The following is a 24,500-nucleotide window of genomic DNA, read 5'->3' as shown; positions in this document are numbered from 1 at the left end:
TTTTTCTAATTTGTAACAAAAGCACATCAGATTCAAAGACATTGAGAAGGTTTCCAAATTATATTAAAGGTTGCCTTTGCCTAGTATACAAACAACAATATTGCTTTATTACAATTGCTGTATAATATACTTTATGAATTTAATTACTTTAAAATAAAATAATGAATTAAGTCCCAAGGTTAGGTTTCATTTTTTTGCACTTGTGTGATGATATTACCAATGTATATTAATTTCTTATCAAGAAAGCAGAGAGGGCGAAACGACCTTTTGCTGAAACGTCATTTTCAAAAATAAGACCTCATACGAAAAAAAGAAAATAAGGTAACTAACGCTAAACAAAAGCTAACTTTACCGTGTGTTTCTCTAATTGGGTTAGTTTTTATTTTGTTACTTTATTTTGTCGATAGGGATTTTTGAAAGGTATGTACGGTTTCGTTCACCCACCGGACGTTTGATTGAGGTTGCGCCCCCTCTGCTGCTATAATTAGAGCATTTCTATATCAACCAATTATTGTATCTATGATCGTGCACATTTATTGTTATAAATCCGTAGATTGTGCTTTTGAAAAAAATTGTTTTTGAACTTAATCCTGTCCATATCCCCACTACACCATGTCATATGAATATTTCGCAGAGTAGGTGTATCAACTCCATTAAACACAACTAAAATATTGCAGTTATCTCTGATCACTTTAGGTAATTTGTGTGTATCGTTGAGTAACATAAATCACATCAGAACTTCTATGCCTACCTCGAGAAAATATTCTTGCTGGATTGCTTTGTTTTTCCATCATTACGTCGTCGTATACTATGAAATTATAAATGAATCCATCTACGGACCGTGCTTCATCAATATCGGTTATAAAATTCAGAATGTTATCACCATCTTCATTTAACAATTTTGCATTTTCATTAAAATCTTTTAAGTACATCGTAACATGGATGATCATCAGCTGATGGACCTACTGACTATAACTTGTCCCACTTGAACCATATCATTATAAGATTAAGCAGTAATTGTGTTTTACCTGATCCTGATGGACCTACTATAATCATTTTGAAAGAATTCGGTAATGCTGAAATATGTTTTACTGGCTCTTGCTTTCGTGTCGCTGAGAACTCAATGACATCTATGTTGCATAAATATTATAAATATACATGAATTTATATTGCTTACGTTGTAGAGTTAAAAGTCCAAACACAGATTTAGCCACAGTCACATCAAAACATGGAAAAATAGTGTATGGTGGAAAATGTGCAATATGTAAAAGAAAAATATTTCTTTTTCACCTAAAATTAAACATAAGGATGGTGGTGATATTGCTACATTAATGTCAAAATATATAGGAACACCTTTGGCTAAATATCCAGGACCAAACCAACATCTTCCTGAGTATACTTATTGCGGTCCTGGAACTCGACTTGATATCCGACTTGATAACCGAAAGCAACCAAGACCTGGAGAGTATCCTATAAATGTTATTTAAAAAGCATGTCACGTTCATGATGTTGCGTAAAAAAGCAATGATTTACCAAAAAAGACAGATTTCAGATGTGGAATTAATTCATGCATTAAATTCCATAAAAATATTTATCCTTTAAAGAACATTTAGCTAGATTTGCATTAAAATCTGCGATGAAAGGTAAAGTATTATTCGGAGCATGCAATTAATCAACCAACTATTGAAATAATGAAATCGACTTATTATAGCCCAAGAGGATATTGGAAAGGTAGAGCAGCAATTAATAAACTCGCTGATGCAGCAAATGTCACATGTTCTGCTGCTGAAGCGTGGTTAGCACGATAGGTAATATGGCAAATTTAATTACCACCGCCTAAACAAATTCAGCAAGCTCATTGTGATGTCAGCACTCATAATGAAGTTCATCAAGCTGATATTTTATTTTTACCACACGATTCTATCAAATCGGAAGACATCAATTGACATACAAATACCCGTTGACTATCGTTGACGTTGCAAGTAAGTATAAAGAAGCAGAACCACTATCAAATAAAACAGCTCCTGAAGTTATATCTGCATTTGAATGAATTTATCAACAGGATCCATGCGATGGCAGCAACTATTACAGGTTGATCCTGGCAAAGAATTGTTTGGTGTAGTATAATCTCTGATAAAAAAACATAACGTCGAAACCAGACGAGGTCATACCGCAATTCATAGTGATTAGGTAATTGTTGAACGATTTAATCAAACACTTGCTGAGCGGTTATTTAGATATCAATATGCAATGGAAATAATTCAGGATACGAGGTCTCGTGAATTGGTTGCAAGATTACCAAGTGTAATATCTGCATTATAAAATGCAATTACTCGTGCAACTTCTATGAAACCCACTAATGCAGTTACAAAAAAACATATACCAATACAACGACATGATTTTTCATAGCAACCAGTATTAGATAATGTGACTGTCAGATATTTATGTGAACCTGGTGAACTTGAAGGTGGTAAACAAATGATCGACTGATCCTAATTGGAGTATTACGACAGATAAAATATCCAGCTTGGTAAGAGCTACTGGTAGACCTGAAATCTACAGGTTAGATTCAATTTATCCTTAACGTGGATTTGTATGTAAACAATTATAAGTAATTCCTGAAAACACACAATTATCACCGCATTCACTTTTGTAAACTAGCACCTCGACGACGATTACATTCAAGACAGGTCAGCATCACATATTCGCGTGTATGACAAAACTTCCTACATGTATTTATTCTGTCTACAGTAAATTATCTCGGATCACTATTTGAATGCTGCCACAACATTAATGTATTACAGCTCGCACAATGATCATTATGTTGTCGTTTTAATGTTTTGATAAAATCAGCATCAAGATCAAAGTCGCGCTTATTTTTGTTGTCACAATGTTTATAGTTAACTAATGTGTTTCAGGCTATATCATTGTCAATAACATCACTATTACCAATGGTTTCTGTAAAGTCTATGATAACCCTCCACAACTGAGATAGTTTTCTAACTCTAGAAACTGTGAGATAACCTAAATTTAACCATTCGATACGATCATGACGATCCAAACTCGCGTATCAGAAATAGTTAACCCCTGAGAATTTTTCCATTTATAGCGATCCTCAACAACATTGACAGGAACTTAAACAATATCATTTAATACAAGATTTTGTTTTTCTGTCGATCCTGGTATATCAACGTCGATATTGTGCCGTCGCGTATCAACCGGTCTATAACAAAATGGTACGGGTAGATTTGAAAACTCTTCTTTATGTAACATAAATAATTTTGTTGAAGTATATCACGAACTATCTTTCTACATGCAACTATCAAATCATTTGGTCTCCATAAATTCCAAAATTTGTCTATTGGAGTTTCTGAAATTATATCACGCATTATTTCACATTGACCTTTATTCGGCTGTAGTCTAAATAATGTATTAAACTCTCTTAATTCTGGATCAAGTGCTCTGTGATCATCAGTTTTTTCTTTATAATAATCAACAACATTCCTCAGCCATTTATGTGGAGACAATCCAATAAACGGTGGTGGTTGACCATGATCGCCGCATATTATCATAACAGTATTTTTTTCTCAGTGACCAATCAAGAAATTTTTGTAATGTTTCTAACGACACTACATATTTCAACCCAAACAATTATCCTTGGAATATATTTTTCTCCCATTCGATCAGGAGTCCATTTATCTTCTTTCCATCGAAAGAATTTGTGATAAATGCATGACTTAATCTTTCTTTCTCTCAATTCTCTTGCATTCCGTGTGTGGGGGTTAAAACGATCATATAAAAATTCCAAAATATTTCAATCACACGAGTTGTTTTGCCTGAACGTCCTGATCCATTGAGATAAACTGTTTATGTCTAGCTACAGGATCATACCATGACGGTGATGATGACAATTTCGATATTTGATTATTGTTGTAATAAATATATTTGATTTCAATATCAGCGGATTCAGAATAATCAAGTATATTTTCTTGTTTTATACTCCATTCGCCGCATGATGCATAAGTGCCGATATTAAATTTTTCCAACAATCCTGAATATTTTTATTGATAAAAAACGAATCATTAGCGACTCTGACGACAAACGAAGAAACTCTATTTATCATTGATAATAGATTTATAGAAACGTACGCGAGTATTGAAGATCTTAAATGAGTAAACAGCGGTGTATCATTATCAATATAACTATTCTCAAAATCAGTTATATCAGGATTTTCGTCATCAGAATATTTCTTCTGTTGAGGTAACCAAACTTCTTTCTGCGGACGATATGATATAATTGTCTCATTTACTGTCAGAAATATCAGTATTTTGACACCGAGCATATACCGTAATAATACTCTTGGTACCCACATTTTTTCTGAAAAATGTATGCCAAACCAGACATAACAAATTGGATGAAGACCTTTGGCAAAATTACGTGAGTCGATACAAGCGAATCCAGTCAAGTCAAAATCTGGTAATGGTCCGTTTATCGATACTCTGGTCATCTCATCCGTGGGATGACCAAATCGATCTAAATACTTCAAACACTCTTCCATTCCAAAAAAACTTCCAGGATAACATGCAACCATATCAACTGTGATAATATCTTTATGATCGTATTTACTATTACAGAATCCGTATTCGACACAATTCGATATTATATCATTGACAAAATCAAACCGAGTTGGTTTCCACGAATTGTTCTCTCTAGCAAAATGAGCCGCAACTGACGCAACTGTAAAACAATTACTCAGTAATTGTGCAGCAACATCGGTATATTTTAACGCAAGATTTTTCATTTCTTCATGGAGAGATTCTGTGCGATAAATAACGTCATGAGGTCGTACAAACTGATCATAGATTCTATCATCAGAACTTTGAAATAACCATACTGATACAGGATTGTTTTTACTTATTTCGGCAATAAAATTGAATATATCTCCTTAGTAAAATTTAACAGTTCGATTTCGTGGAAATATTGATACTGCATCAGTGCACTCATGCGCATTATGATCAAAAACTTCCATCGAAGCTCCTTTTGATCTATATTTTGATTCGTACAAAATGTCTTCTGTATTCGTTTTTACAATTTTTGGAAATTTTAGTTTCTTTCCTAGCTCAGCGAGTCTTTGACAGATACTCAGTTATCTTTAACTATTTCTCTCCACTCGTTTATTATTTTACGTGTTTTATCTGTTAGACCGTTTCCACGAGTCGAAACGGTAAAATGTTCCGTTACTCGTTCGGCTACACAATATATTTGCGAAAATTTCATTGGAGTTAGATTGTTAACTCTGGGTTTATCATTTATCGGATATAACAAATATATAACTGCTGTTACAGGATACGCTCGCTCATAATATGGTTTGTCAATACCGTTAACATTCCTGGTTTGGAATATTTACTCAGTATGGGCATTTTTTCGTGATGAGGGACAGGATAATATTTGTCAAGGATAATCAAAGTATTAATGTCTGTTTCTGCTAATACAACAATTTTACTTTAAAAAAGATATTTTCGATTGTCATGATAATTGATAATCGTTGCCGCTCGTTTTGTCGTTCATCGTAGCATCGACACCATCGGTGTTGAATATGATTTTAAATGTTGACCACACATGAGATGCGATATCATTGCGAAATTCTTTCTTGGCGTCATGAATTTTATTAATCAAGGTTTTATATCTCGGATCAACCAGAGCTTTTATCGGTAAGTCAGGGATATTCTGTAAGGATTAAATATATCTTTAGAAGACTTAATCGTGGATAATTTCTCGAATTCATCCATTTATAATTAAGACAAATATTTAAATTGAAAGATTATGTATAACGATTCAAACAAAGGACAAATGCAAGTGGCTAATGTTAGGTTCTACGATTCCTTGTAATAAAGCTTTCATTAACGAATTATACGGACATCATTTATAAAGCGTGAGTAATATAAGTCTAGGACCAAAACCGTGTTTGAAATGCGGTGTTGGAGTGAGATTAGAAACGCGGTTGTGCTTGCAATGTGGTGGTGAAAAATACAGAACTGAAAAGATATCATGATAACAAAATAACACCGGCAATAATGAAAAACGTTGTCAAAAGTGTAAAAGATTATTTGACGAGATTTTCAAAGTAATGATTTTGACAAATAATCAAATACACAAGCGATGTTATATATAAATAAGTCAATAATTTGTGAAACATTCAATCATACCGAATTACGAAGCATCTCGCGATGGTGTTATCAGGCACTGTTGATTAAAAAAGCAGTCGGTTATGTCATTTATACTGGTTGTTTCACATTTAGTAGCATCAGGGAAAATAAAGTAAAAATATATCTTTGCCATGAATTGATTGACGAATATTTCAATGGGTTAATCGAAAACAGTCTTGTGATCGATAATATTGACTCAAATCCCAAAAATAACTCATTATCTAATTTACAAGCTGTCACACAAAGCCGAAATTGTAAATCCGGTAATACTGGTAAATGCAGAACAATTACAAAAAGGGTGGTTAAATCTACAAACACAGAGACCGTGGAAGAAATTATATTTCAATCGATGAATGCAGCTGGAAAGTATTTTGGTATTTGCATATCTCGGTATATATCGTCGCAGAAAACATAAACAAATCTCCTCTCTGTAAGACATATAAACGAAAAATAACTTTCCATTATTGTTGAGAGAGATAACTGTCAAGCTAAGCTATCTCTGGTAGAGCAACTGAGTAATTATCTCTATTATATTTGCTATTATTTAATTTATTTTGTCATCATTCAGTAATAATTAATCGTTGATTATCGGTTGTCGGTAGGACAACAAACAATGATTGTGCAAGGGTTTGCAGACGAATAAAAAGGATGGAAAGTATGGAAATGCGCTCATAACCCCCTTTTTATATACTACTTCTACCTTTTGATATCAGAGACCTGAAAGACTAGAGATAACTCTGTACTATATGTTTCTCAGTAAATCGTAATTAAATTTGTCATCGTCATTAAATTTTTTGACTGTAATTAATTTCCTATCTATGTCATAATTAATATAACACATTCAAGAACATGTTTCATTTACCTCAGTTCTCTCGAATTCAGACAGGGAATAGAAATTATGGCTTGCTTTTATAGCTAAACATTTTAGGAAAACACATAATTCTAAAACACTCCAGAATAACTTAATCATATGATTCTCCGGAATGTTTTAGAATTATGGGTTTTCCCAGGCAGGTTTTCCAGAATGACTTAATCATATGATTTTCTAGAATGTTCTGGAATTATAGATTTTCCCTAAATGTTTGACTATAAAAGCAAGAAAGAATTTTTTATCCCCAGTCAGACTGGAGCTAAATTGGAAAGTGAATAGAAGTAAGTAAAACATTTATTCAGCAGTCTAGATGTTGTGTTTTCGCTATATTACATAATTGTACAATGTCATCTTGGATGAGGAATACAATTTTAATATATATTTTATAATATATATAATAAAAGGAATTACGAATATATTAATTATATTATTTCTGCAATAACTTTTTTTTAAAAACGGCATACAAATTCAACTTGATCAAGGGAAAATTATTTCTGGTTTTGAGTCATTACCAAACCGTAAATTTGAAGATAAATGTACACTACCAGCTGAATATAGAATCACGAAAATTATACTATAAAAGATAAGGAAGTTAAAATATTTGTATTCCTCTCAAGTGTGATGGAACAATTTAGATCACAATTAGATCACGAATACGAAAAGAAGAAAATTCTTGACACGCGCGTGAGACAGTTAAGAAAGATTAAGTGAGATCGCGAAAGCAGAAATAGTAAGGAGAATTTTGAAAGTGAAAGTGAAAACAGTGAAAGTAGTGACAACGTCACTGATGAAAATGAAAGTTACGGAAATGTCGTAGTTAATTATCCATTGACTTTTATTCTACCCGAGAATCAGTTTACAAAAATATTCTGTTACAATATATTTATTTTTTTATTATTTTTTAGAATAATTGAAATTAGATTTTTGTATCCAGAACTAGACAATATTTTTTTAACCTGAACAAATTTAATGTAGGAATGTACAAAAGTCAGAATCTGATCTCTTTCACACGTGATCATAGAAATATGATCTCGCAGCAGTTGATTTAATTGTTCCTGCATCGTTACCGTAACCATCAGTAACTATATTAACACTAAATTATTTAGTGTTGACTGGAGACTGTGGCGTTTTCAAGTTTTCAAGTACCTCGTCCTTGTCGTGTATGAAAACTCTTACATTTTAGTACATTAAATAATATATCTCTTGATTAAATAATTAATTGTAAAACATTCTGTAAAAATAACTTCATGATCAAAAATCTGCGGACAATATTTTTACTATAACAATTTTTTATTTTTTCTGAAATATTTTATTATTCTGAATTTTGTTAAAATTTCTTATTTTTTTCATATAAATTTGTCAAAATTCATCGTTTTTTACCCATTTAAGTCATTTTTGTCAAGGAAAATCTAATTGGATTTGGCAAATTCTCTTTTTTTACTCGAAAATCAGTAAACAAAACTAACACAAAAACATATGCTAAACATTATTTTTAGGTGTGTTACACAAGAATTTATCGACAAATTATCGATAAACCATAGAGAATCGTTGGGGTTTTCACCCTCAAGAATTACGAAATCTGTTAGATTTTTCTTGACAACTTTATACAAAAAAATAATTTTGTCATCAGAATTAAAAAAAAAAACAGATTTCACGCTGAGGAAGAAAATCGTTAGATCATACGTATAAATTTATATTAAGAAATTTTTCACGCAGGTCAACGAAGTGACCGGATTGGTCAATAAGCTTGAAATGTATTCTTGATAATAACGGATTATGACAACGTAGATAAACAGGATTAATAGGTTCTTCGACAATCAACTATCCAGGAGGTACTTGATTTCTTAAGATCTATTTGATAGCTGCTATCAGTTACATCGTATACAAGACTGACTGCAATAGTTGAAGTTATATTAACGATTCCTGATGAAATATGACAACCTTCACCATATGAAATATTGTTATGTCTTAGAAGAGATGCTGGTGGGGCTATTTTTCTCCATGACTCAAAAGTCTGAGGAATCTTTTCGTTGATTTATTTTTATAGTTCCTCCTTATTAAATTTTGGTATCACAAACGTAAAATCACCTGGCCCTACATATTCTTTTTCTGTTATTTTATATTGATTGATAAATGGTTTTATAGGGTGGGGAAAGAAATACTGTGGTTAAATATTTCTTTAATGAAAGTGCCATTAACATGATTATAATCTGCTTCTAATTATTTTAGATGCTGAATTGTTTCAATGGTTTGTTGTTTTATATCATCATTATAATGTTGTGATAACGACAAAAACAGATATTGTATTTTTTCGATCGACTGTTTGACTTCAGAATTAATGGGGTCGTAATACATTTTATTAACGCCCAAGTATCTTATTTCGCCGTTAAAATCATAAATATTATATACACCATCAGTTCCATTCCACGGGAAAATATTTCAATATTTCGGAGTTGTTAAAAATAAAATTTTGATAGTGGAAAAATCATTTCGTTTTGGTTCTGATGGTCCGTGATACTCTGGTGGAATTTCTGGCCAACTTAAAACCGATCGAATTGATGACTGATAAATATCTACAACGTATTCTGGAGAATTTATCTCTATCGCGGATGATAATGTTGGTTCGTGAACTATTATATCTATTTTTGGTTCTTTTTCGTTTATAGATTGTATTCTGCACTGAAATTCATCATTGATTTGTTTAATCTGATTACTTCCTGTAGGAGTAGCGACAACCTGCCAATCAGGTCCTCCATCTGGTTTATTTTTATTTGCAAATACTAGCGAATTATTTGCCTGTAATCCACCAAATGATTTTGATCTGCTCTTTGGCCAACTGTTATACAGTCGTAATTCTGCAAGCGCTATTTATTTCCCTGGATATGCCGTTGGAAAGTTAACACTACATTCTGGATTTATTGAGCTCACTGATATCATCGTAGTTTTTGACGGAATTGTGTTCGTTACGAGATGTTGAAGTAGCTCGCTTGGCGATGTCAGTGGAGTTGATATTCTTATTTAAATCTTGATTTTCTAAATCATTCACAGTCATTGCTTCTTTGTAGATTTTGATCATCTCCGTGAACTCAGAATCTCATATCTTTCCATCACTAAGAATTGTTGATAATAACGAGTATAATTTGGAGCATGCTAACGTCGCTGTGTGCAATTTTATTATATAATCATGCAATTTTGCATTTGTGCACGTACATATTTTTTGCAAAATATTAATAATACCGGCTATTGTTGTTGCAGCTGAAACATAAATTGTTACAACTACTGGTGACGTCACTGTTATTGTTGAAAATAATATGCAGGTTCCAGCAATAACAGCAAACACTGAATAAACAATTATATCGACGATAACTACACGTCTGCGATATTTCTTTACATTTACTATATACCCGTCAACGATATTTTTTTTTTGTTACCATTCACATGCTTGATTGTATCTATAATGTTGCTCTGCGACAGCATGCTGAACGTTGATAGGAATATTCATTGTATTATGATTAGGTGGGAATTGGCTACTAATTCAAGGCACCAATAATAAATCAAACCGATTTCTTTTTCTCAGGTTCCACAGTCAATGTTACCTCGTTGATTTGATCTAACATCAGTAACATAGATCCAGGTGATAAAGTCAGTGGATAACGCCGTGAAATCGTGGTAGATATTATTAATGTTACAACACCAGGTACTGAGAACCTGTATATGCCGGTAACCTCAACGCGATGTTGACCACAATGCTTGGTCACACGCTACTGTAAATACAATGCTGGTAATCTGCCCTTGGGAGATTTTAATCAGTAAAATATTTCTAACGATTTCAGGAATCTCTTTTATAACATCGTTTAGTTTTTATCTAATCGTTTCAATTTCTGATATAGCCGTTTTAATATCGCCGAGTTTTACGTCAGCAGTCAACCGGGTGCCAAAAAATCATCTGCGATTTTATTAAGTTTTAAATAATTCTACGAGTATGTAAAAACATATTTACGTGAACGTCATACTCAGCTCGTAGCGTGGATAATTTAGAATCTACCGTATTATAGGCAAAGTCTATATATTTTTTGTTGCAGCATCTTCATCAGATGTTGGATCTCTTAAAACAACTATTTTGTTTCCGTTCATGCTGAGTTCACCTGTCATTATAAAACCGGTTTAAACTATTAGCAACACAATTTGCAATTTCATTTTCAATAGTTGCGATTGATATACTTGAGTTTATGATTTTACCGTAATTAGTAAATACATGAATGTTATCCATAGTAGCACCAAGAACTCTACGAACTATGTCATTCCAATTAATGTTACTCGTTTTTAGAACACCGTGTTGATCAACTCCAGAGAGGCTTATAATATCGGCAACTTCATCATTTTTTTCTTGCCCTTAGTGGTACCACTAAGAGAAGATCTTCCGTAAATATCAACCATTATACTTTAAGATCTGTTTAAAACGACGCGATCACTTGTATACTTGTGCACGACTTTATGAGGTGGTAATGTTGAAAAAAATAAAGCATTGAGCATATTAATTACTTCACGGCCACATATCGGTGGATCTGTCATTGTTTGTGTTGGTAATGTTGAATATCAGACTGAAATAATTTTTATTGTGTTTGTATATTTTATAAAAATACATAGGACCAATCGAATGGCCACCATTATCCGACCTTTGATATACAATTAAATGGTTTCTGACTTTGCCCTGTTTACGCCATAACCATTTGAACATAATATCATGCAAATGGTATTTTAATCAAATTTAGTTTGATTGTATATCTAAGATTACTTTATTAAGGCCTTCTCAAAACTTTTCCAGTACACATTCGGTAAATAAAGCTGCGTTTCCTATGGTCGTAATCAATGATGGACTAGAGAAAATAAACTCCTTTGCACGTCTGATATACTTGATTTTCTCTGGGTTATGTGAGCATTTTATGTATGTATCGGTATTTACTTAAACTAGCAACCATGTGAATTCAGATATTTATTCCATTTTGACCAAGCGTGTATGCTTGGATATCCCCAAAATATCATAGACAATTAAAATAATCAGCACTTGAAAAAAATGAACGATGATCCATAAATGGACTTTTCGTTGGTTTCTTCTAAGTGCTTACGGCCATTAATGGTTCATAGATTTATCTCGAATCCTTTCAAAAGTAAGAAATTCTTTACTTCGACAAATGGGACTCAGGGCTTACGATCTTATTAGGAAAAGCACAGAGCCGATCTACTAAGGTTTATACTACAACTCACATAGGTCATGTACGTGCATTGAGTAACATGTTGCATATATAGCTGTAATTTATCATAAAAAACGTGATTACACATACCTTGAAATGGTATTTATTCACTTTATTTCGTTCCTTGTCCATCAAATTTTCCTTCAAGATTATTGCATAACTTCCTCGAGAAAATGAGATATTTGGTTTAAAACTTCAAAATGTTTGAAAGAATGGACTCATATTTGATTTATATTTGAGAAATATTATATTTTTGTGCTGTCTAATGTATACAGAACGACAAACCGCAGATAGTCTCAGATAAAACTATAGTCCCTTTGAAGAACTGTTAAACCGGTAATATTTTTATCTTAAATCTCTAGCAAAACAAGGTAACTTGATTTAATTTTTCTTCAATCAGGTGCACTTATACAGGCTACAGTCTGGAGTGGAGAACTGAAACGCGTCATAGATGCTCTCCTGGCTGGACAGATACAAATGGGGATCAAAATTGTGTTATTCGTAAGTATATTTATATTCCAAGTTCGAAAGTATCTCATATCTTTCCCTTTCGGATCAATGACAAGAATAAATTGCAGTTACTCCTTCTAACTGGAAAGGTTATGCACGCTGCTTTTAAACATGCCATGTAATTATTTTGATTTGGATGAATATTGATGAGACTTGATTTAATACATGTTTACAATGCAAAAAAATAGATACAAACTCAATGAACAAGGAAGTATAATGTTGAAGCAATTATGTTATATAGTAAAAACCATGATGAAGTGGTGGAAGATGCATTCATGCACCATAAGGGTACATTAAAATGTTATCTTTTATGATTTGTATTGTTGATATTTAGAGACACTAATTTGAGTAATACGTAATATGTTATAATGAACATACTTAGTATATATTATTGAATGAAAACCAATTTAAACACAACACGGTCTTTTGCTGAAGTGAAACGTCGCAAAAATGTACGTTTTCTGAATTGAATTATTTGTTTTACTTTCAAGCTATTTGCAACCCACCATGTCACAACGGTGGGACTTGTGTAGCTCCAAACAAATGTGCATGCCCGGCCGGTTATGACGGACCTTATACAAGCTGTACGACACGTAAGTAACTCTTACAGTTTCCTTAGTTAACAGTTAACATTTGCAACATTTCTTAATCACCCCCACCGTGTTATTATCTTACCATTTCTTCCAAAATGTTTGTTTTTTCATCAAATAGTGGCAAACATTTAAGGACCAATCGTAGACATTATTCTTGATTATTTTGCATTAAGTTTTCCTATTCTGTCTAGCTCGTGAACTGCTGAAATTTCTACATTTCTAGTTCAGTTATGTTTGCCTTTCCTGGTCACTTTTGTGTCACTATTGTTACGTATATTTGATTTCATTTATATTTGATTTAATTTAATTTGTCTGTTTGTAAGTTTTAATATTTTTTTTTAAATTTCATTACATGTCAAAGTAATGTAATCTTGTTTACTTGACTTGGCATTTATTTCGGAAAATTTAGCTTGACCTGACTCTTTACATAAAACACCTAGAAAAAGAAATACTGTATCTTTTTTTGACTTAGTCCCCGAGTTCCCGATCTTGATTCAGAAATCACTGAGACAAACAAACAAATTTCTTAGTTACTATTAATCTCGGAGTTAAATGATAGGTTTTTATCAAGATCATATTCGGAGTACTAGATTTAGATATGCAAACAGTCTCTATTTCGCAATTCTGGGTTTTCCAAAATTGCGCTTAGTTAGATTTAATAGTGATGTTTAGAGAGATATTTCTCGGTTCGGCTTTAACCTTGGACACTGGAAATGTGTTTGCTTTTAACCAGTTTGGAATTACATTTTAATTTTTATTCAGATTTTTGGGATTCTGAAAGATTAATTCTTTTCCCTGGAAATATTTGAGTGCTCATATATAATTCTTTGACAAAAACATTTCTTTAGATATCATTCAGAAATTCACTCACCGAAATATTGTTTGTTATTTAACAAAGAACTGTAGACACATCGATAAGCTAAGGACTACTATATACGTCATAGCCTTCAATTTTGGAATTTTCGTCGGTACTCGAACTTGAATTCATTAGAACATCTCGTTACTAGGAATTTTTAAAATTAATTCGTGGATTATTTTTGGATTTTTTTGGGGATTTGATTCTTAAAGCCATAAGTTTTTTTATGATTGCATTGTTTTTCCAGGGAAAGAAATTATCTGTTATATATTTCAAAGACTGTTGTTTTCACTCTTTCTTTTGTTACTGTTTATTATAGCCTAAACACGTAATACTATACAGGTTCATCATTAAGGTACTGATTACAGGTACTGAATCTATATGTACCTGACCCGATAAGACTTAATATACACGTACCATTGCCGAATCACGCATGTATTTTTACAATAAATATACTTTCTGCTCGCTTATTCTATTTTGTACGCCCGTGTTATAATCTCCACAGAACCACCAAGGCAAAATAAATTTCACAGTTGAATCATTAAACTTACATTCTTTAAGTCGTATTAACCATATTTCTGAAAAGTCGTCACACTCGAAAACGTAGCAGTTACTTCCCTGTCCATGTAATTTTATTTCCCCAAGGAAATTATTCCAAAAATGTTATGAAATGTCGCTCAAAAATTTCACTTTTACCCCTACGATTTTAATCATGAACAACAAAAAGTATGTCATAAGCATTTTAATGTCCTCCTTTCCTTGAAACGTAGGATAAATGTGCTTTTCCGAAATCAGTATTTTCCAAACATCATCGTGTCCATCCGTAGATCTTTTCGTCCGGCATTAATCGAATTGCACCTAGCCTGCAGATTTTGATGAATTGCCGTGACAGTTGGTAAATTTTAAGTTAGTCATCTGAAAATGTTCATATCGAACAATTACATCACTCCACAATGATTATTAGAGTTATTCGAACTTTTATACTGTACACAGATCATGCTAGGGACGGTAAAGTAATATATCATGGTATATTATGTCACATGCTGCAGACAGGTCAGTGAGGGTGAGGACGGTAATCCTTCTCTTATCCAAAGCAGAGAGATGGTCTTTAACTACTCTCAAAATGTCATTGTTAGTACCATGGCAATATGTGGTTTGTATATTGCTTGAAATATTTGAATTCTTGGGTGATACAAGCTGGGATAGAACAACCATTTCTAATGGTTTGTACTTTGTCACGGAAGGAATTTGCAAACAGGTCTGGAAGGTACACCAAGGAAAACGTCGTGTAAATGATGTACATTTATTCCTTGACATTAGCTAGCTTGTAATCTCAAAGGATTCTTAGCAGTTAGAACTTACAGTGACTGTTCTAGGCTGATTTCGCAGCAAGAACTATGTTTGTAGCACTCTTCTAACATTCTCATGGAACTGCTTATGAATAGTGAGGCTGGTATAAACACAAGGCCTATCAACCTTTCGGCCTTCTCTTTTGGCAGTGCAAAGATGATTCCAAACACTACTATACCATGGAGAACACTTCTTAATTGATACTCTGCACATGATTGCTGAAGTATCTTTGTCAAGCAATAAACGATAGCCTTTATCAAGTTTATCTGATGTACAAGGTAGCGAAATTGTTAGGTTTGCTAAGATGTCATGCAATAATGGATATTTTATCACATGGAGTTTTCTCTAAGTTGCTCACTAATACGGAGGATTAGAGACTGATACGTCCATTGGGCATATAACGCAAAGGATATATGACGAATGTTCGTGGGAAACTAACAAACACTGCAGGATATTATCATCAGGTCTATGACGAATTCACTCTAAAATGACCATATTTATTTTAGTCTGACCAACTGTTTGGCTTGAAAAGATGCATGGAATCTAGAAGTTTTATTGTGATGTGCATAGGTTACCAGGACAGATAAAGTGAATGTTGAAATCTCCAAAAATAATCCGGTTGCCATCTATTGAATTTCCATACTCCAGGATATTAAGAAACTGCTCCAAAAAGAGAGATTATGTCAGCTTTCATCGACTAGGAGGATGGCGGTAGAAACAGACAAAATGAACTGACCGTTGTTCTATTGTGAGTGTGGTTCGGACCAGTTCAAAAAAATGTGTATTTAAAGCTGAAAGGTGCGGTGTGGTTACGACGGCGGATTATGGAGTTCGTTCCGAAAACTGCAATTCCACCTCCGCTGGATGGAGTGGGATTGACGTAATAAGGTAACAGGGAGTATTAGGCGCCTTTGGGCTCATCGACGGGTTTTCGCCATGTCAGGAAAATGACGTAGATATCCTGGCCGTGGATAAAATACACAATGTGCCACGTACCGGTGTTATATTGATTGGCAATTGTATAATGTGATGCTCAATGGTTTGTCAGAGTACAAGATTAATTAAATAAAGGGAATTCGAATTAAGTTATCCAAATTACTGTTCGAGTTTTCAGATTATTAGGACTAAAGGGAGAAAACTGGAATTTTGTCTCTTTTCTCGCTGCCGTTTATATTTAGGTAATGATGAATGCTTTCCCAGGTCATGACGTCCAGATGATAATGTAGTATGTAGTATGGGATTCCAAGGAGAGGTGATTTAATGCAATTAATGAAGGTATGCCATAGCATAAACTGGTCGACCAGCGAGTATGAAGCGATGACAACAGGTTCAGCAACAAAGAGGTGGTAGCAGTGACTCAGTACATCCGAGAAAAGTCTAATAGTTCTCTTTTATCAAACAACAAGTAATGTATTATGAACACACTAGTGCAGATGAATACTGACCACAAATACATTTATCATGAAAAAAGTCTTCTCAGCAACGGCTGTCATCATTATCAAATTTTTAGTGCAGGCTATGACACAATCTTGTTAGTGCAACATGTCCTGCAGTTTTTAATAGATTGCTATAAAACTTGGTAAATAATATGATTTTCACCCTCGTTAGAGCAGTGAGTCTTGACGTTTTAAGTAGATTGCAGTAAAGCTTGGTAAATGATAGGGTGTAATCCAAAATATGCGCATATCGGCAAAGTACTTTCCTCCAGCAATACTCTGGGAAGTTTCAAGAATGTACTATTTTATGAATTTGTTCATTCTATAATGTAAACAAAAATCTTATCTTTTCCTAACCAGGATATGCAATGGAGATAGACTGACCATGTTTTTATTATTATTATTATTATTATTATTATCAGGAACATAAGCGCCTCTAGCACGCTTGTCGCTTTTTATTGTTGTTTTTATCCTAGCCCCAATATCACAAAGATGATAACACAATACTCTGGATGTAGAAATTGTACTTAATTTTAAGTCAGAATTAAATTTTACTCGATCAGATTTCTGGATTTGAGACTTAAGGTCTCCTCCCGCTGTCAAAAAGGAACCGTAAACATGTTTGATAGTGAGCATTATCCTCTTGCAAGCACTTTGCTATGTTCTACGGACTAATATGCACATGTAAAAAATTGAATTTTATAAAATAATTGCAATGTAAATTTTGATATCAATATTCACAAAACTTGGCATATAATATAATATACTTTGCCACGTCTTTCTTATGCATGTACATGTATCAACTAAAGATATGTTCCTCTTTTTGATAATATTGTCATTTATATCATAAGCCTTTCTTTTCAGAGGTTGCACCTTATTTAGTATACATTTTGTTTTTAAGAAAGAAGTAGTTTTTTATTAGCTTCCATCCAGATATATTTGAAAATTTGCTGGCACTAAATATAAGATAAGATAAATCATGTGTACATGTTTTAATTCTTCACTTTAAATGTTTCATCAAGCATGATATCAGTATAAATCATCTATTTACTTTATTTATAGAAAGTTTTACATTGAAGTTTGATTATTTTATTTTAGTTAAATGTTCCCACTTGCTGCCATGCTACCCTGGAACCTGTATGTCTCCTAATGGCTGTCAGTGTGATGATGGATTCAGCGGATCTGATCAGAATGCCTGTCTGACAAGTAAAACAAATTACCGAATTTTATTCCGTTGTTTATCATTTTGTGCATTCTAAATTAAGTCTGTAATCGTACCTTTATCAGGTCAATCAATTGTCAGGCATCATCTACCTAGCGTTCGTCTAAGAACTTCTCAGATATAAAGAGAACTTATGAACCACAAATGAAACGAAAGTGAAATTACTCCCATTCTTTGAGAGAATGATACCCATTTTATCTCTTATGAATTGTACCAATATATTATTTTCTGGTTTTTCTCCTCTATAACTGACCATTCTAGATATGACTCGTTGGTCTCGATGCATGCTGCTTGACTCAAGGGGGTTTCTTTTGCTGACACAGTGGGTTTTTAATTAAAATTATTGCACCTTACGTATACGAATGCTTCATTAGTGTTGCTGAAATGTTCGATTTCGTCGATCAATATAAAGCTCTAAATGACGTGTAAGTAAATATAATACAAATCATCGTGATTCAGATATATTTGATGGACACCGTCAGTACATTACTTAGCAAGATATTTAAATATTTCTTGTCTAAACATTGCTGACGAGGGCGCAATGATGTATTTTAGACCATGAGCGGCTTTTAAGAATAGATACTTAGAACTTGCAAACCATACATGTATAAATTACAGAAAAGCGTGGCTTTGATATTGTGACTGATTCAATATTAGACCTGTGGTTCAAAAGAGCATTACATTTTTAATTGCCTTCGAATCATTTGTGAAATATTTGCGTTGTTTTAATTGCTCCCATTAACGTCAGATTTAGATCCGTTGGCATTTAGGTCAATTTTCCTAAAAAAACACTTTCATTTACTGAAACGTTATTGGTTTATTTGTCAGTAGCGAAGCTAATTACTACTAGTAAAACGTCATATTGACTAACACTCACGTTTTGGTGATAACATAGAGATGATCGTATTTAGTCCTATTTTTCTAGCGATGAGTTTATTGAAATACTGAAACGTTATATTTATGACGAGGAAGTTAAGTACCCCCCTTTAAAATCTATCATGGTGATCTCGTAGAAGGGAACTTGGGTGAGAGAAAGGAAATTCAATTAGGATATAATGTTAGCATTGCCAAGACTTGTTTTAACACAAGACTTTTTACGATGGTTTATTAGTATCATTAATAGTATTGTGAACGTTTTATTGTTTACGTCTGTATCACAATTTGTCTCTTTTATTCGCTTGCATTCAAATCAAAGTACCCTTTTGAATAAGATATAACCACATACATTTAAATACTTGGCAACTTAGGTTTAGAACGTGTATTGGTTATCTTCAATATGACATTTGCTGTTGTTTGTATCACGTGATATGATGTTATGACCTCTAAGATCTCGAGAGACAAGATAATACCTAGAACATTTTGTCAAAAATATAGCATTTTAAGGAGGCATCTTTCGGAAGGTAACTCATCTCCTTAAAAAGTAGACAATATTTAATGTATTTCTACAACGAATACGCGCAGGGCTACATTGGCATCTCTTGTGTCCCTTTATTGTAGATATAGAAATGCACAGAAAATATCAGTCTCCGAGAAGTCAATGATCCATTTTTTAACCCTTTCCCGTGGAACCTATAATCAAAACTAGTACTGACGCTTCTATTACAGGCTAAGAAACATCGCGATTGTTATTCTCATTGCTCATTACCAAATAAGACAAATGTGTCATATTGTTATCAGTATAGCAAAGCTTTATCAAAGTATGGAAAAGGATGACATTCGATTACAACAAATTTATTTACAAGAGTTGATAATGCATCTGGTATAAAACCTAGCCTTGAAATCATAAAATCCTGAGATTGAGTCTTCGACCAAGAGTTTATATTCTCAACCAATCTAACGTGATGTCATACATGTGAAGCCCATTGTTATTCGCTGAAATAGAATATATAACTCATACTCATGCTCAAAAGTTTTAAGAACTACCATTACAAGTCTCAACGTATTCAAAGATTCTTACGAATAAATTATAATGGTAAAGACAATCACTTAACGCAAATCGTATCGATTTTACCGCAACTTGAGTTTAGGAATGAACAATAGATTCGGCAATAACGCTATTTAATCATCCTGAACTGAAATGTGACATGTGTTTGACCTGTTGGTTAGGCAAGCAATCATTTCACTGACATCTGGAATATGATCAAGATGGATCAGAAATGTCGATATGTTTATACTTAACGCCAAAATCGCAAAAGCATATTAATGTACTCCCTAATGATGACAGGCCTTTAGTGGCACGGATTCGACAAGCACTTTGTGCTGTATCAATAATGAGAAAGCAAGAAAAATTGCGGTGTGGTACTTATTGGCTGATTATGGTAAGAGAATAAAATAATTTTGAAGTTGCAAGGGGCGACCTACACGAGCTTGGCAATGGTTTGATTGACAACAGACAACGCATAATATCAATGTTGCTAGAAATAACTTTGAACAATTAGAGCTTTCCCCAAACATTAAATACTTTTCTGGTGTAAATATATTAGGTTAATTTCAAGCCATTAGTTGGAAGAAAAGTTCTTGTTGAGAGTCTTTCCTGCCCATACAAATCACAGTCAGCTGGAAATGGATAAAGCATGCACGCCTGAGCGGAGTCCTCTATTACAGAAGACCTTATACCGAAAAAGACTGATGGGCATATTTTCATATGTCAATGTAAAACATAATTTACAATGTATGCATGATTTCCAGACAGATAGGCATGCTCATAACAAGGTATAGACGCAGGGTGCGTTTTATGTCTACATCAAGACCAAAGTTCCGCTTTGGATGACGCAGATTATTAAATCAATTAATACACTTATACTTTGATTCTAAAGTCTTAACAGTGTTCTCCTTTTGCGACGTATCCAGCGAAAGGGACGATTGCACCATTGAAACATGTGGAAACAATACTGCGTAATGTAGTCCTTAGGACTGTTGGTTCCATTCAAAATCGACATTAATCATCATCATTTTCAAGTTAATTTTTTATTGGGCCTGTTACTAAATATAGTATCCTCGCAAGATTCTTCTATTGATTTCTTTAAAGTAGAAAAGCTAAGCTGTAATATTATAGAGAGTGTAACCGGAATTTGTTGCTTCTACTCCATAATAAATTGTATGTATTATAACAGGAAAAAATGGTGTCACAATATTACCGTTCGGAAACCTTCTGTACCACACGCAACTTCCATGACAGGTCTAATCATCGTATGTAGATACTGACAAATCACAAACCAAATTGCACATCTTTTTGTACGGGGTGTTCCACGTCATCGTGATATCAGAGACGTGGCTCCTACGCATTGGTTACATTAGTTGCGCACAGTTGAAAGAAATGACTCGTATCTTTTAATAATAATAATAGTAATAATAATAATATTATTATTATTATTATTATTATTATTATTATTATTATTATTATTATTATCATTATTAGTGACCAGGAATAAGGCGATGCCATTCATAAGTCTAAGCAGGGTAACGTTGGCTCACGTCAGACGAACGGACAAAACAACAAAATTTTCTTATTCAATGGATGGCACCTCAGAAGATAAGGACACTTTTTGGAGTAACCAGAAGGATTTTAACTACTTGAACTTCGAGTTCAATTCCGCTTACATCGCACCACAACTTCCTTATAGGCCAAACTACATTAATGATGCACTACTAGGTTTAGTGGAGGGTCATATCACAGCTAACATTTCCAAAATTCCAAGGTCAGGTAAGAGGCACTCGACTAATTTTAAATATATTATATAATAACATTCCAAATCCGTTTAGAGTTAGTTGATGATCAACATCAAGTTTTTGAAGTTTCAAATGTTAAACGTTTTTGAAACTTTCCGTTCGCTAACAACATGGTCTTGAAGGCATCGAATTTTAAAATACTGAAAAATATAATTGAAAAACGATTTCTAGGTTACTGCATTTGTATGGGTAAATGTGAACAAATTATTTTGTGAGTAATACTTCACAACCTTGGGAGTCAGGTATTATTCCGAAAGACTGAGCTATATTTTCCTATACAAATGCAGTAACCTGTTGAAATGTAATCATTCAATGTTCACATTAAAGGCTTACTAATAAAGGTATACACTACAAGAAACAAAGTAATTCAGTCTGTCTTGTATTTAAAAATATATACACAACGTAGATTCCTCAATGCACAATAACAGTAATTAAGGAGCACGTAGCAGAGCTCAGCAACCTTTGAACTTCTTCAACACTCGTGTTTATAAAAAAAACTCATTTTCTTCTACTTAAAATTTAAATTTGTAAACATATGTGGCATGAATGTGCCTTGAAAACAGAACTCTTCGAATTGGTCTGAAATAGATGAATTTGGCTTTCTGTTGATCCAACTCAATTCTGTTTTTCTGCTTATGCTGGACAGGATTTATTTCGTCAGTTAAATGCTGTTAAAAAAACATGATTGTAGTTGCAAATGTAGTCAAAATTACTTCAAAACGCATAAATGCAAGTATATTTAATACTATTGTTATTACGATCAGTTGAAGACATGTAATGCCCTGTACATGGAATTCTTGCGTTTGGAGGGACACCAGCTATGACCTGTATCATACAGGGTATGTCTTCGATCGCTACCCTAATATTGCATCAAAATAGTTAAAGAGGGAAAATTCGAAAGCAGCTGTTGTGTGATTCTCGGTTAAGCCGCTGGAAATAATGCTTTGTCGTCGTCTTTGCTTATTGGCTCTGGGGATTTCAGTTTCTTACCAAAACTTTCAGTTGCATATTTTCTCGAATTTAGTTACTTGGCTGACTTGTGAAATGGCGCGTTTCTTAAAGATATGCGATGTCCCTTGACCTCAATATACTTATATCTGCTATGTTTATACCCTAGTGAGGACTAGTCATAGTCTGAACCATTCGAAACTTTGTTAATATTTATCTTAAATTATTGTTTAAATGATTATATTTGTATTTTCAATTACTGTGTCTCTCACGTTTTGTTGTTGACGCTGCGAATATCACATTCATTTGTTTGCTTGTTTCAGTTTTGTTTGTGACACAGTGAACTCGTCCACATCGTTACATTTATCATCTCTACATTCAAATGTGCGCAACAGCCGGTTTAGTTCGTTCACAAACAAATATAATCAACCAAAAGCGTCTTCGACATGACTGCACATGGTTTGTTTACAAAGTAGTTCCAAATACTCGATACTATTTTAGACACACATGTTGTGCAGTATAAAAATGTTCAGTGTCGTAAATCACTGCACAGCTCGATTCTGACAGTGTTATTGTTGTTGTTGTTGTTGGGTTTAACGCCATTTTTCAGCACACGATAGGCTGTACATGGCGGCCAGTATTAATGGTGGAGGAAGAACCAGGGAAAAGCCCGGAAAAAACCACCGTTCTGACATTTTAAAGTTAACAGCAAAACAACTGAGCATATAATAAACCCTTATACTGACAGATATTAAAAACAATTAGAGTAATGCCAAATAAGTCGTATTCGATGATATCTAAAACCTTGCTTTTCCCAAATGTTTAATTTCCTCTTTTTGTTCTCCGTTTCTCAAATAATGGGAATGGAAATGTTTCATCACTTTTCTGAAGTATATTTAGGTATTGAATCTGTGAGAAAAATTAAATATCTGCATCTTCCTATTCGAACAAAAGTGTAAATTGATGGAGTTTTTATCTTTCGTCGGAACATATGTGCAACAAACCAAATCGTCTCGTGTATTGCGTTCAATCCTTGAGAATAGTAAACGAATGAAATGTGAAATTGTAAGTTAAACCAATTTCAAGTCATCTGAAAGGACATGCCCCTTGAATTGTAATGTGTAATTTGTACTTTTAAAACTATTTTTATATTTTCTATCAGGTACGATTCGCGATTTGGCTTTCCAAAAAGAATATAAATGTCCTGGTCTCGCTGATACGAGCCCTAATGAAGGCATTGTCGATTGCATAATCACTGATAATTAGTTCTCCACGATTATAGAACACGGTGACTGGTAAGGTAGCTCTGTCTCTCTGTCTCTCTCTCTCTTTCTCTCCTCTCTCTCTCTCTCTCTCTCTCTCTCTCTCTCTCTCTCTCTCTCTCTCTCTCTCTCTCTACAGTAATAGACAATGTCATATCCACATTTTCTCTATTTATGTTCAGAATCAGCCGAAACAATTTTCACTCAAGGGTTTTAAATTTCAAAGAATAAATAATGTTCTAAATCTATTGTAAAGTTCTTCTCA

The 24,500-nt window shown here is 33.4% G+C and overlaps 1 protein-coding gene across 1 annotated transcript in view; it reads left to right on the top strand.

The window, feature by feature from the left end:
• Positions 1 to 24,500, top strand: part of LOC149775969 (uncharacterized) — a 52,636-nt gene that overhangs the window by 27,887 nt on the left and 249 nt on the right. The window contains exons 3-7 of the mRNA XM_089940952.1: positions 12,730 to 12,830; positions 13,331 to 13,432; positions 18,173 to 18,280; positions 21,715 to 21,999; positions 24,136 to 24,268. Of these exons, the coding sequence (XP_089797078.1) occupies positions 12,730 to 12,830; positions 13,331 to 13,432; positions 18,173 to 18,280; positions 21,715 to 21,999; positions 24,136 to 24,239 (700 nt within the window). The 3' untranslated portion in view covers positions 24,240 to 24,268. The remainder of the gene's footprint in view (positions 1 to 12,729; positions 12,831 to 13,330; positions 13,433 to 18,172; positions 18,281 to 21,714; positions 22,000 to 24,135; positions 24,269 to 24,500) is intronic.

Source organism: Sinohyriopsis cumingii, chromosome 18 (assembly GCF_028554795.1).
Source record: "Sinohyriopsis cumingii isolate HCF-2022 chromosome 18, ASM2855479v2, whole genome shotgun sequence".
NCBI lineage: Eukaryota > Metazoa > Mollusca > Bivalvia > Unionida > Unionidae > Sinohyriopsis > Sinohyriopsis cumingii.
This window is presented reverse-complemented; position numbering and strand designations above follow the sequence as displayed.